We start from the raw sequence: 13616 nt of genomic DNA, 5'->3' as shown, positions 1-13616 counted from the left end.
AAATCATCAGAAAATTCACCAGCCACGATCTGTATATTTGTTTTTCCAAATTTAAAAATTAAAACATACATATTTTCAACTAGGGTAATTATGAAAACATTCAAAGAACCAATTGGAATTTTATTGTTAGATTAGATCTGATCCTCACCCACCACCTATTTCATTGTACCACTCATACACTTGTTTTTCAAATTTGACTTTTCCAATTCTTGGGCAAGGTATTTGGTTGAATCTACTCAAATTTTCTATTAAAATGAGTCGCACCCTTTTTAATCCAACCACTAAAGTGAAGTTGGGATAATAGTTTATTTATTTTTTTCATGAAAATTAAACCATGTTTCTTTTCAAGATTAATGGAATGATGATCTGATTGTGAACGGAGGAAGAGAGAATTGAACGAGTTTTCTCTGTGTGCGCTAGAGGAAAGGGATGAAGTCCAAACGTTTGTTAGTTTGTTTCGTGTGCTTTGGCTGAAACATGCACATTTTAGTGGAAAACATATACAAACCGTTGATTTTAATCTAGTGGCCATAATTTAGTGCTCTCATCTCTCACAATAAAGCACTCCTCTCACTTGAAGTGCCCCCTATATATATATATATATATATATATATATATATATATATATATATATATATATATATATATATTAAATGTTGCATTTTTATAGTCTTGCTTAATCTTCTTAGAGCGTCATTGTCATATGCTAGTTTCCATTGTCATGATCATATGTCATCTTGTATTGAATATATTGTTATGAATGAAATGAGTTAATTTGGTTTATGTCAAAAAAATAATAATAATCTTGTTTAATCTTCTTAAGAAACAAAATTAAGTTTTACTAAAAAAAAAATCAACAAAACAGAACTTTCGACTTATATTGTTGAGATCCAAAAGAAGGGTTTCGTTTGTCTTGGCATTGGAGTTTCACATGTAGTGGTAGTCTGGTAGAGCTAGGATATGGATCAGATCTAGAGGGTTCAAAATTTGAGTTCTTGAGCTTCTTAGTGGTGCAAAAGAAAGTAAAGTAAGTACATAGTCTTTTGTTTTTCTAACTAACCACTACTTATTTTGATTCACATAAGTGTTCACGGCTCATGAACTGCAATGAACTGAACTATATTAATAGTTTGGTATGGTTCAATTCATAAAACCACTTTTATAAAAAATGGTTTAGTTCTAAACCAGTTCAGAACTGATTTGAAACCGATTTATAAATTACAAATTGTTTTTTATTGATTTGTTTTTAATTAGATTATTTTGTTTTACATCTAAATAGTTATGCTTGTTCTGTGATCACTGGTTTTTCTCCTCTTTTTTGGGTGTATTTGTGAATGTATCTAGGCTTGGTTATTTGATGTTGTGGCTGATAAAACATGAATAGCATGAATGGCAGTGAACACATTATCTCTATATTTTACCTTTCTCCTCTTAACATAATGTGCCTATAATTTCTGAATAAGTTTTTCATGATTGATTAATCTATGTGTACTTTACAAAGGTTGATTTTTTGGGTATGTATAAATTGCCTAGACCATGGTATTTAAAGAGTATTTCAAGTAGATAATGCTTTTATTGTTGTATTTGCAGGAGCTAGTTTCCCATGTTATGGCTCCTCCTTCACCGAGTAATATTCTTGAGTGGCGTAAGTTTGCTTCACATTGTTACATTTCACATATGGATTTATGTTGAACATTTCATATATGGCTTTATGTTGTGCTCTAATGTCCAAAAGGGGAAAAAGAAACTTGTTGAATCTTCAGTACATGTATTCATCAATGTTGTAAAACCCGTGACTAACTGACAGTGTTGTCGATCGGATGGGAGTTTATGGTGGGGAGCCAAAAATAGCATGGCGGACAAGCAAAAAAACTTATTCTATACATAAAAATGGGAGAAATAAATAAAACACCAATTGTGTCGGCCATGACCATAACCCTCCTTGTGGCAGCAACCATAGCCAGAAATCCGCCACGCCAGCCTTTTGTGGCGACCTATTGAAATTTTGCCATCGATGATGCCTTGGCCGATATTCGACACCACTGATAACTGGTCACAACACCCGATTTTGCATGTCCCAACACCCGATTTATTGCTATCTCAATTTATATTGCCCTGTATTTAGGTCGATATTACTATGGAATAATCAACTTTCCTCCATAATATCCATATAAACCTCCTTATGCTGAACTATACTTGACCATTCTAAAATAACTTGTATCATAGTTACCCATATTATATTACTATAGTTTAATTTTTCTATGGGATTTTCTATTTTTGCAGATCATCCTGAAAGTTGGAATCCAATGTGGTCTGTATCAAGGTCAGAATGCTCACATTCCCTTTTGTGTTTTTATTTATTCTTAGACGTTTTAAATTTGGTTGTATTCTTTTGCTCAAGGGATGAGATATGTTAAGAAGTCTCACATCGGTTTTGAGATGACCTGAATATATTTTTATAAAGTAAAAGTTTTTAAAATCCTTACATTTTATGTCCGTTACTAAGATTGGTCCATGTTGTCAAAATTTTGTCTAGTAAACAAATAGAAGATTGACGTAACAATTTTTTTTTATATACTTACTAAGACAATGAAACATTATTTTGAGCATTGTGAAACTCGATCTATTTTTACCAAATTTCTTTACAATATATTGAAAAGATTTATCTATGCATAAAGTATTTGTTAGTTATGAAGCATGTATATTTCTCGAATTAGGCGTGTATCGACATGCATCAGTGTTCAACACTAACACTTATGATTATATTAAATTATGTTATTTTTTCAAATTATTATCGGTGTCGACGTGTCAGTGTCGTGTCTGGTGTTCATTTCTATGCTTATTTTCTAATGGTATGACTCAATTCAATCTTAACTAACCCACATTATAAGATTACATTATTCATGCGTACATTTATCCATGAGAAATAATTTGTTGGTAGTTCGTACGTAGTTGATAAGAAATTCACAAATAACATTGATAAATATATTTTCATTAAGATATTTTGAGTGTCAAGCTACTACTCTCAAACCATCAGGGGAGTTGGCAAATCGTTAGATACCTCCTCCAATTGTTTCTATACTTGGATTGACATTATTATTCTTTTTACAAAATTTGTATTATTCTTTTTACAAAATTTGTAAAAAAACAAATTAAAATCCAAAAACTCATCATTTTTGTCAACGTTTTCGTCATTTTCATCAACACCATTTAAGGAAACACCCAAAAACCACCAAAGAAAAACTATTGTGGGTTAGTTGATAATAATCTGTTATTTAAAAATCTTCACGCACATAATGATACCTTTAAAAAAACATATTTATTCCAAATAATACCACCACTTTCAACAGATTGATATGAATGAAAAATGATAAGCACTTTTAACTGAGTAACTTACATTGAAATCAATGTGTCAAACCCATCTATTAGGTACATTTACCTGCAAAAATATATTTTTTTCTCAAAACAACACAACATTTAAGAACCAACTCATTCTCCCAATAAAACAAACGCTACACCATCTCCCGCTTATTCCCATCCATGCACATCCTCGAGTTGTTCAAAGAATTATGTCACTGTTTTAGCCGTAAAGACAAAAAATTAATGAATTTTTACTTATAAAGAATAATATATTTAAGCACTAACTTACATTGAAACACATAGAGCAACATTATCGTCTACTTTTCAAGAGTTCCTACACTGTTTTCAATGTGTTTTTGTCAGGCTGAACTGATAATTGAGATTTAAAGAACGTGTATAAAAAAACAACGTTCATCTGCATATGCACCGTTCTTTTATGCTTTGGTGGCAATGAATGACAATGAATTAGAATTAAAAAAAATAAATTAAACTACATTTACTCAATATAATATTAATGTAAGAATAATGCTAGCAACACACTCTTTAATAAACACACTTCAACACACTCTATTTTATTGATTAAAATTCACATGGGTCCCATAAAAAAATGTGGACCCATATAATTTTTATGGAACCCATATAAATTTTAACCAATAGAAAAGAGTGTGTTAGAGTGTGTTTGTTAAAGAGTGTGTTGCTAGCACTCCTCTTAATGTAAACTATAAATGTGGAAAAACTTGGTGGGCCAGTGAGACTTATTTGAGAGTTTTTGGTAAGTTGTATGAATATTTAAAAAATATGGTTGAATTGCTTAAATAATTGGGAAGTATGAAATAATGCAATGAATAGTTATGTCTTACGAAGATGATTCATTGTTACACTTATTATCACTTGCTCTCTTTTCAATTTTAAATACAGTATAAGAAATAAACCATTTTTGTCCCATAAGTGTAGCTCAATTGGTAGCTATCAGAAATATTATTGAAGTGTCCGGAGTTCGAACCCTGGATTGCACATTTCTCCGCATTTAAATGTGTGAATCTAGCCACTAGACTACTTGACAAAAAAAAAACGATATGTCAGATTCATCAATTATCCAATAAATTTTAAAAAATGTTTTTGTTACTTATATTTAAAGTTTTAAAAAAATGAATTATAAAAATGAAAGATAAATTGTTTATACTGTACTACTACTTTTTATAAAAATGAAACAACGTTCGTATCTTTTATGCTTTGCTGGCAATGAATGGTAATGAATTAGAATTAAAAAAAAAAATTAAATTACATTTACTCAATATAATATTAATGTAAAATATACGTAAATGTGGAAAAACTTGGTAGGTCCGGTGAGATCCATCTAAGAGTTTTTGATGAGTTGTATGGATGTTTAAAAAATGTGGTTGAATTGTTTAAATAATCGGAAAGTATGAAATAATATTAGAAATTGAATGAGATTACTCACTTAAAGAATTTAAATGGGTGTAATAAATAATTATGCCTTTATGAAGATGGTTCATTATGGCACTTATTATCATTTGCTCTCTTTTCAATTTTAAATACAATATAAGAAATAAGTCATTTTTATACCATAATAATTGTAGCTCAATTGGTAGCTACCAGAAATATTATTGGAGTGGCCGGGGTTCAAATCCCAAATTCCACATTTTTCCATATTTAAATGTGCGAATCTAACCACTAGGCTACTTGAAAAAAAAAAACAATTTTTCAGATTCATCAATTATCAAATAAATTTAAAAAATGTTTTTTTTTACTTATATTTAAAATTCAAAAAAATGAATTATAAAAATGAAAGATAATTTTTTTATACTGTACTACTACTTTTTAAATTAAATATTTGTCAGCCCCCAACAAAAAATCAAACAATGGACCAAAAAGTCATGATGACTAAAATAACACGTCAACATGAATCAAAAGTACAACTGTTCCTATGTGTTCCAAAATATCTACAAAGTAACTTAAGGGTTAAAATAGTCAACTAGATAAAAAGTCAGGTTACACTTTGATTGCGAAAGAGGGTTGTTTGGCGGTGTATAACAGCGACGATCTAAAATCGATTCTCTCTATAATCGATTCTATTTTTTCTACAAAACGAAAAATGAAAACGCAGTTATAGACTCACTCTATCTCTACTCTCTCTCTCTCTCTCTCTCTCTCTCTCTCTCTCTCTCTTTCTCTTTCATTATTCAACGCCGCCGTTTTGGAAAGGGGCAAATAATTTACGCGCAATTACACGATTTTGCCACCAATTTTTTCTTCACCTGATTAAATTGGGGAAATCAGATCTCAGGTAAATTTCTATCTTTCTTCTTCTTTTCATTTCGCGTGGAAATCGAATTTCATAATTCCAGCTTCACGTTGAATCGCAAGGCTTGATTTGTTATATTTTTTGATTTTGGGATTTTTTGTTTTAGATTTTTTTTATGGTGGGATTTGACCAAGGCTTGATTTTTATTATTTGTTTGTGTAAATTTTTAATTTTTGATTTATGGGTCATTGTTGATTTTGAGATTCGTTGTGGGAAATAATGGGAAATGCTTATTACCCTAGAATTAATTTACCATCCTCCATCCCCAATTTTTATTTACCCTAATTTTTGTTTGGATCATGGTGTTTAGGTGGAATTGCTTCAGTTATAGGTATAACATTGAAAGGTATATTTCAAGGGAATTCTATAATTTAGGTGAAATGTTTGTATAGACTGGGCAAGGTTCTGCACAATAAGAATTTGTCGGTGTAGATAGGTTTATATTGAGAGATGAATGGATTTGGATTGCTGTGGTTTGTTACTTTGTTGGTTATTGATGTTCAGATGTGATTGTTGTTCTAACTAGGTTTTATAATCTACTCCCTCATGTCCCTATTATAAGAAAAAAATTACTTTTTAGATTCGTTGAGTAACTGATGTGTCTGACCTATGCATCAGTTATTCAATGAACTTAAAAAATAATTTTTGTTATAGTAGGAGAGGGAAAGGAACGATGAGGTGGCAAAGAATACATGAGGAGTGCATGTGCTGCATAAGGAATTGGTTATATATATAGTGCTTAGTAGAAAGAGAATATTCATTCACGTATTTTGTTAGTTTGTGTGGATCACTTTCATAGTGATTTGGGGCACTTAGTGCTTTGGGGCTAGTAGAATCTCTCTGCTAGTTTGTTACTTTGTTTTCTTCATTCTGTTTTCATATTGTATTTGCTTATTCTCATCAATACAAACTCTATTTCCATTCCATTCCATTCCATTCCATAATTCATACACAAACCTATCATTTGTTGTATGTCTTCTGTGGTATTTCTAGTTTCTGGTTGGAGGGTCTTATAAAGTCATCTGGATAGCTAATCCTCCTCAAAATTCACAAACGATTATCACACCAAAAAAGAAGATATACATGCAGATGCAGTTATGTTGGTTCTGACTAAGTTGGCGTCTTCTTTTTTGCATTTGAGTTGACTGTTGGTACCAGCTCAGTCATGTTGCCAGATGTTATAATCTTAAACAACAAGGGAATTATCTTGTTGAGTCCTTTTACAAATGAGATCACCAGTTTTAATAGATTGACTTTTAGTCATTAGAGATAGTTAAAGGACAGCTCCCTTGATTTCATGCCACATAATTCATGAATTCTCTTGTATCAATTCTTCATACTAAATAATGTTGATCCCTATGTTGTTAATCTCGGATAGCGGCGTGTAGCGCCGAACCTCAAAAATGCTATTGCGGTATAGCGGTATAGCGGGTAGCGCTATAGCGGTATAGCGGTCATGTACAAATTAAACATAAATTCCAACAAACATAAATACTAAAATAGGAAAATACACAAAATTAAAAGGACTTTCTTACTTAATAATTATACTAAATATTGTCATTTACCATCAAAATAGGTTTTAAATAAAGACTAATAACATTCCATGAAGTTCTAGAAGTACTCGAAATGACATCCCATTAAAATTCTAGAAGTACTCAAAATGACATACCATTAAAATTCTAGAAGTACTCAAAATGACATCCCATTAAAATAAAGCATAAGCAAGTTCTAAAAGTAGACAAAATAATGACAAGCCATTAATCTTTTGAAGCCCTTGAGACCACATCTGCTTCTGCCTCATCTTCACTTCTAAGCTCCACCACATTAAGGTTTGAGAAAGGAACAAACCTTGTAAGAAGAGGAGAAGAGCAGTTGATTTGGAGAAAGGAAACAGAGGAGTCGATTTGGTGAAGGAGATGTTGAAGGAGAAGAGGTGATTTGGTGAAGGAGTCCGTTGAAGGAGAAGGGGAGAAGAGCGTGATGTGAGAAAAGAAAGAAGAAACAACTCAAATAGAAAAGTAAATCACGTGTTGTGATGTGTTGGTAGCTTTTTGATGTGTAGAAAAGTGCAAAATACCCCTCACTTATGATTTATTTCCAAAATAAAGATTTTCATCAATTTTTTTTCCCTCCAAAACGCTAAAGCGGCCAAATAGTGCTACCAAAACGCTACGCCACCGCTAACAAAACACTATTTTCCTGCAAATAGCGGCCGCTATTTCCGCTTCTCTAAATAGCGGAAAGCAGTCTTATAGCATAGCAGAGAGGTGGTAAAACGCTATGCTATAGCGCTATAGCGCCGCTATTAACATCCTAGGTTGATCCTAAAATTTAAATGATGATATTGTACAAGTGTGTATTCGTGTAATGTTAGCAGTGCACGTATATCTCCACCATATTCATATTTTACTTAGAAGTTACTCCTATTGGGAATGTACAGTATCCTTTCCGTGTGTCAGAATTCTGTTAGAAACAGCTGGCGTTTCAGTTAGGAGTTAGTTACATTACATCTAGTTGTACTATAACTACACAATTCCACTATCATACAATCAGAATGAATGTACAAGAACATTTCATATCAAACTCTCTGGAATTCTCTTCGACTTTCCTTCTATTTCTCTACTTCTCTACTTCTAATAACTCTGTTTTACCGTCATTATGGTACCAGTTTGTTTCGATTTATAATATTTTACAGAGATTGCTTATTATTACCACCTTATTCTAGGTTTGCTCTTGTACTAATTCTTGAATACTAAAAAATGCGGTGGATCATATATTGAATTGATAACAGCTTATATTGTGTTTATGCACGTCGTGTTGTGCATGTATGTGTATCTGCACCACCTTTTATGGTTTAGTTACTCCATTCTTTTTTTGTTACGGTGCTTGTTTGTAATGTTGCTTATCATGAGGTCCTAATTATATTTTCAATATATTGATGTGTACGTTCTTAATCAATGATTAGCAGGAAATTTCTTTTGAGAATAAAGAAACAGAGTATAGTGTAGTGCCTCTTGATACTGCTCTGAATTAGTTGAATGGCGGAGAAAGCATGCGTTAAGCGTCTTCAGAAGGAGTATAGAGCCCTTTGTAAAGTAAGTACATAATCTTTTGTTTTTCTAACTAGCCACTATTTATTTTTGTTCTTAATACAATGCGTCTATAGTTTCTTAATACGTTTTTTATGATTGATCAATCTACATGTATTTTACTAAGGTAGATTTTTTGGGTCTGTATCAATTGCCTAGATCATGGTATTTAAAGAGTATTTCAAGTAGATAATGCTTAATTCTATTATTGTATTTGCAGGAGCCAGTTTCTCATATTGTGGCTCGCCCTTCACCAAGTGATATTCTTGAGTGGCGTAAGTTTGTTTCACAGTTACATTTCATATATGGTTCATCTTGAATCTTTGGTACATGTATTCATGAATGTTGTTGAACCCGTGACTAACTGGAAGTGTTGTCGATGGTGGATGGTGGTTAATGGCGGCGAGCCAAAATCCACCATAAACATATAGCGGAAGGCCTAACGGGAAATGGCTGATGCACGTCGGACAAACAAAAACTTATTTTATGTATTATATATATTCGCACATAAAAACAACAGAAATAAATAAAAGAACAATTGAAAAACAGAACTAAGAACCAAATTCAGTTGATTTAAGATAATAATTTAAAAACTGGGTGTCAATAAACAATTAAAAAAAATACTTAAGAAATTTAAACAGGGAAAATAAAGAATTAAATATAGAAGAAACAAAACAAACCAGAAAATGAAGAAATAAAAGCAAATAAAGAAATAAATGAGAAAAAAACGAAGAAACAGAATACTCATCAATAAGAAATAGAAAACAGAGAGAACATAGAGCTTTGTGGTGGTTTGCTGGTTGCAGCTTGGTCGTCGGGTGGTCGCAGTTGGGTGGTGGTGGTGGCCGCAAGTAGTTGCACACGGCGTAGAGGAAGAGAGCAGGGCAGAGAGCTAAGAAGCGAAGTGCGTAGAAAGAAGAGAGTAAACTGGTAAAATATCTATTTTTAGGGTTTATTAGAATTTAAACCCATTTTGAGCTTGGGTTGGGTCGGGTTACACGTCCTAGCCCGTGTTTTTTGTGAGAAAAAATACCTTTTCCGCTTTATTTTCTCTTTTTCCGCAACGCCACCATGACTGTAACCCTTGTGGTGGCCGCCATGCAAAATCCGCCACACCACCACTTCTCTACGGCGCCCTGTTGAAATTCCGCCACCGATATCTGCGATGGCAGATATTCGACAACACTGCTAACTGGTCAGTGGTCACAACGCAGCAACCTTGCTTTTGCTCCTAAGCGCTCTTTCCTTAATGCTTCTATATTGTCAGTAAGAAAGGAAAATATTGTATTGTCTTGTCAGCAACTTAATTCTAATTTATTGGTCAAGGAGTGATTGATACTTGTTGCTGATCTTATTATGTGTTTATGTCTCAGATTATGTATTGGAAGGAAGCGAGGGAACACCTTTTGCAGGTTTAACGCTGAATATTCCAGATGCCATTTTGTTTTTAGGCTTCAGCCATAACGTGCTTTAATTTTGCATGTCCCAACACCCAATTTATTGCTATCTCAATTTATATTGTATTTATGTTTTTTGGTTGCTTTTTAGGTGGATATTACTATGGAAAAATTAAGTTTCCTCCAGAATATCCATATAAACCTCCTGGAATCAGGTGACTTCTTGCTGCTGTATGCTTGATCATTCTAATTTTCATTCATTTGGTCTGTTATAACCAAGTTCATACTTTCTATGATGTAGCATGACAACACCTAATGGAAGGTTCATGACACAGAAAAAGATCTGTTTATCAATGAGTGATTGTAAGTTCTTTAAACTATCTGAAGACAAACTAATTTTTATCATAGTTACCCATATTGCTACAGTTTAATTTTTCTACGGGGTTTTCTGTTTTTGCAGTTCATCCTGAAACTTGGAATCCAATGTGGTCTGTATCAAGGTCAGAATGCTCACATTTTGAAGTTCTTTTCCGTGGTTTACTCCCTTTTGTGTTTTTATTTATTCTGACTTTTGAAATTTGTTTGTATTCTTTTGCTCACGCGATATGTATCTGAGATTAATAGTAGGTGCTGATGATTACTTTATAGTTTTGTACTGATGTTTCCAATTTATGAATGCAGCATACTTACCGGGCTTCTTTCATTCATGGTATGTTATGGTTTCTTCATATTTCTTAAATTTCTAATTGAACTCTAGTTTCTACCCTCTGGTATGGTAATTGTGTGCTCAGAAGTTATTATCGCTCTTGCAAATTGCCTCATTTGGCGATTTTTTGGGTGGGTTGGTGAGGATGGAAGGGGAGTTAAAGTTCGGAGTAGCCATATTAGTCTTGTCTTTGTTCTACATATTATATTATAGCTAAACAAAAGCATACATCCTTAGAACTTGGTGGACTCCCTAGTTGTAGGTGTTGATAACGGTAGTGCAGTTGTTGATAGAGTCCATTAAATACATTTTTTTTTTAAATGGCAAATGATAGGCAATCGATAATACTTCATGACAGATGCAGTGTTATGTTATTTTTAGAGCTTTTGATATATATGGCTGACTTCTCTTTTACAGATGGACACCAGTCCAACCACTGGCAGTGTAACCACCACTACTGCCGAGAAGCAGCGTCTAGCAAAATCTTCACTCGCTTTCAATTGCAAAAAGTAAGTATAACCATTATATTGCACTAGCCATTCATGATGGAATCGAGCATTGAGTAATATCTCTGTGATTTGTCTTCCACAATTAAATGCTGTTGTTTCCATACAGTGCAACATTCAGGAAAATGTTCCCCGAGTACGTTGATAATTACAACCTGCAGCAAGAGCAAGCTGCTTCAGAACAGCATGCCTCATCAGAGTCTCATCAGGATAAAAGTTCAAGGTCTGTTTCAGAAACGAATTTAGACTCAGCCGGAGAAGACATGAAAAAGGTAGAAGGATTGAATGCTGTGAGGAGAAACAAAAAACAACCATTTCCAACATGGTTGATGTTTTTGCTCTTCTCCATCTTTGGAGTTGTTATGGCATTACCTCTGCTTCAGCTGTGAATCTCTTACGGGTATAAGAATCCGTAAAGGGTTTTCATGGTACTAGTTCTTTATGTTCTGCTTAGGTTGTCATGTCTAACAGGATTTGTATAGGAAATATTGGACATGGAGGCTGTGTTAAAGATATGATTTTACTCCTTTGTGTCTATGTTGCCACTTGTCATGTCATGATGTTCCTCTTATAATGTTTTTGAGGCTTGTCTTCTTCTAGTCTTGGTTGGTTAAAACACTGTTTGACTATGGACTCCATTATAGTATACACTCTACTCTAGAATGGATATATTATATATATTAAGAGTTTTTTCAAAAATGTGGGCAACCGTGAGTGTGGTCGTAGCAATCGTATTTGACTGATTCTTTATAATATCAAAGATTGCGACTGTGATTTAAAATCTTACGGGGTGTATTGGATTGGGATTTCATGAGATTTTAAAAGACTTTTTTATGACAAAAAAATCTTGAGGTATTCAATCAAGACTTTTAAAAAAGTTAAATAAATCTTGTGGTATTCAATCAAGACAAATAAGATTTTTTTTTCAGGGCAACACAATCCGTTGGTATTCAATTGAGATTTGTTCCTATTTTTAAAATGTCCATTGGTATTCAAAAGTCTACCGATTTTGATGGATTCTTGTTTGGAATGGATTTTGAGAGACTTTTTAGTTGAAAATACACTTGATAGACTTTTTCAACAATCTCACCAAAAACCTTGAGACTTTTTTGAACTCTCCAAGACTTTTTACTTTCATATGTATAAAATTTCTTCTTATTCTTTATTACTTTCACAGTTCATCATCACTGCACCCAGTTTTTTCTTCTTTTCTTTGTTCACTTTTTCAACAATCTCCCCAAAAGCCTTGAGAATTTTTCAAACTCCTCAACACTTTTTACTTTCATCATCATTATACCGGTTTTCTTCTTCTTCTTCTTTACCTATCAAATATGTTTTTTTGCAAAAAAATATTTTAACAAATTCTACATCTTTTTACAAAGTTTTGATTAATTACAACGGCAAACAAAGTTTTTTCGTCACCCATTCATCTGCTTCTATTTTCCATCAATGGTAGTGGTAGTGATAACCTTTTTATTGGTGATTAGAAACATATACGTAAAAATGTACCAAAATAAAAAAGAAACATATACGTAACAAAAATGTAAGGTTTTTTTTAAAATCTTTGGATTCCCAAAAAAATATAATTTCTTTTATTAAAATTTATTGATTCTTTTAAAATTTTCCTAATATACAAAAGTTTCCTAATATATAAAGTGTTATGAAATCTTGATTGTAAAAAAGTCTTTTGAAAAAATCTCTCAAAATCCATTCAAATCATGTGTTAAAAATCTTGATTGTAAAAAAGTCTTTAAAATCTCACAAAATCAATATAGTCCAACAAAATCTCATAAAATCATCAAGACTTTTTTTTGCCAAAATTGTCTCATAAAATCTCAATCCAATACACCCTCCTAAAATATGATGTATTTAGTCTCTATGTTATTAATAAAGGCTGTGTCTTGCAACTAGAACAAAGGTTCGTGCTTGAGAATATTTACGAGACTAATCAACACTTCATATGCCTTCTGGATTGCCATGAAATTTGTTTCTATTTCATCCTTCTTTGCCTCCTTTGCAGCTTCACTTTTCTCAGAAAGGCGGTAAGCTTGTTTGTCCGGATGAAACTTCAAAGCAATTATGAATTTGACGGATCCCTTTGACGGAGACAAGGACAAGTAGAATCATTATCAAAGAGAGATTTTTTTTTGCCACCTTACCTATTAATAGACGAGTAACCCACAATCGATGTTTCTTGCCTATTTGGAGTTTTAGCTTACTTGTTTGAAGTTT

At 32.7% G+C, this 13616-nt stretch overlaps 1 protein-coding gene across 2 annotated transcripts; it reads left to right on the top strand.

Moving 5' to 3' along the window:
* Positions 1-5370: 5370 nt before the first annotated feature.
* LOC123884620 (ubiquitin-conjugating enzyme E2 34-like) lies at positions 5371-12083 on the top strand. 2 transcript variants are annotated; one of them, XM_045933759.1, is made up of 10 exons: positions 5371-5668; positions 8652-8781; positions 8996-9050; positions 10149-10187; positions 10324-10387; positions 10474-10535; positions 10633-10672; positions 10854-10881; positions 11296-11387; positions 11494-12083. In XM_045933759.1, the coding sequence occupies exons 2-10, from the start codon at positions 8725-8727 to the stop codon at positions 11771-11773; spliced, it is 717 nt and encodes a 238-aa protein (XP_045789715.1). In that variant the 5' UTR covers positions 5371-5668; positions 8652-8724; the 3' UTR covers positions 11774-12083. The 2 variants fall into 2 exon arrangements, with proteins under 2 accessions (XP_045789715.1, XP_045789714.1); XM_045933758.1 differs by having other exon boundaries at positions 5372-5668; positions 8655-8781.
* Positions 12084-13616: the final 1533 nt, after the last annotated feature.

This window comes from Trifolium pratense, linkage group LG5 (assembly GCF_020283565.1).
Source record: "Trifolium pratense cultivar HEN17-A07 linkage group LG5, ARS_RC_1.1, whole genome shotgun sequence".
Classification (NCBI taxonomy): Eukaryota; Viridiplantae; Streptophyta; class Magnoliopsida; order Fabales; family Fabaceae; genus Trifolium; species Trifolium pratense.
This window is presented reverse-complemented; position numbering and strand designations above follow the sequence as displayed.

Bases quoted from the DNA above. Each gene is read 5' to 3' on its own strand.
- LOC123884620 (XM_045933759.1), top strand. From the start codon at position 8,725: ATGGCGGAGAAAGCATGCGTTAAGCGTCTTCAGAAGGAGTATAGAGCC. The intron at 10,188-10,323 runs GTTTAACGCTGA...GTTGCTTTTTAG, and splicing joins CGAGGGAACACCTTTTGCAG to GTGGATATTACTATGGAAAA. The intron at 10,673-10,853 runs GTCAGAATGCTC...TTATGAATGCAG, and splicing joins CCAATGTGGTCTGTATCAAG to CATACTTACCGGGCTTCTTT.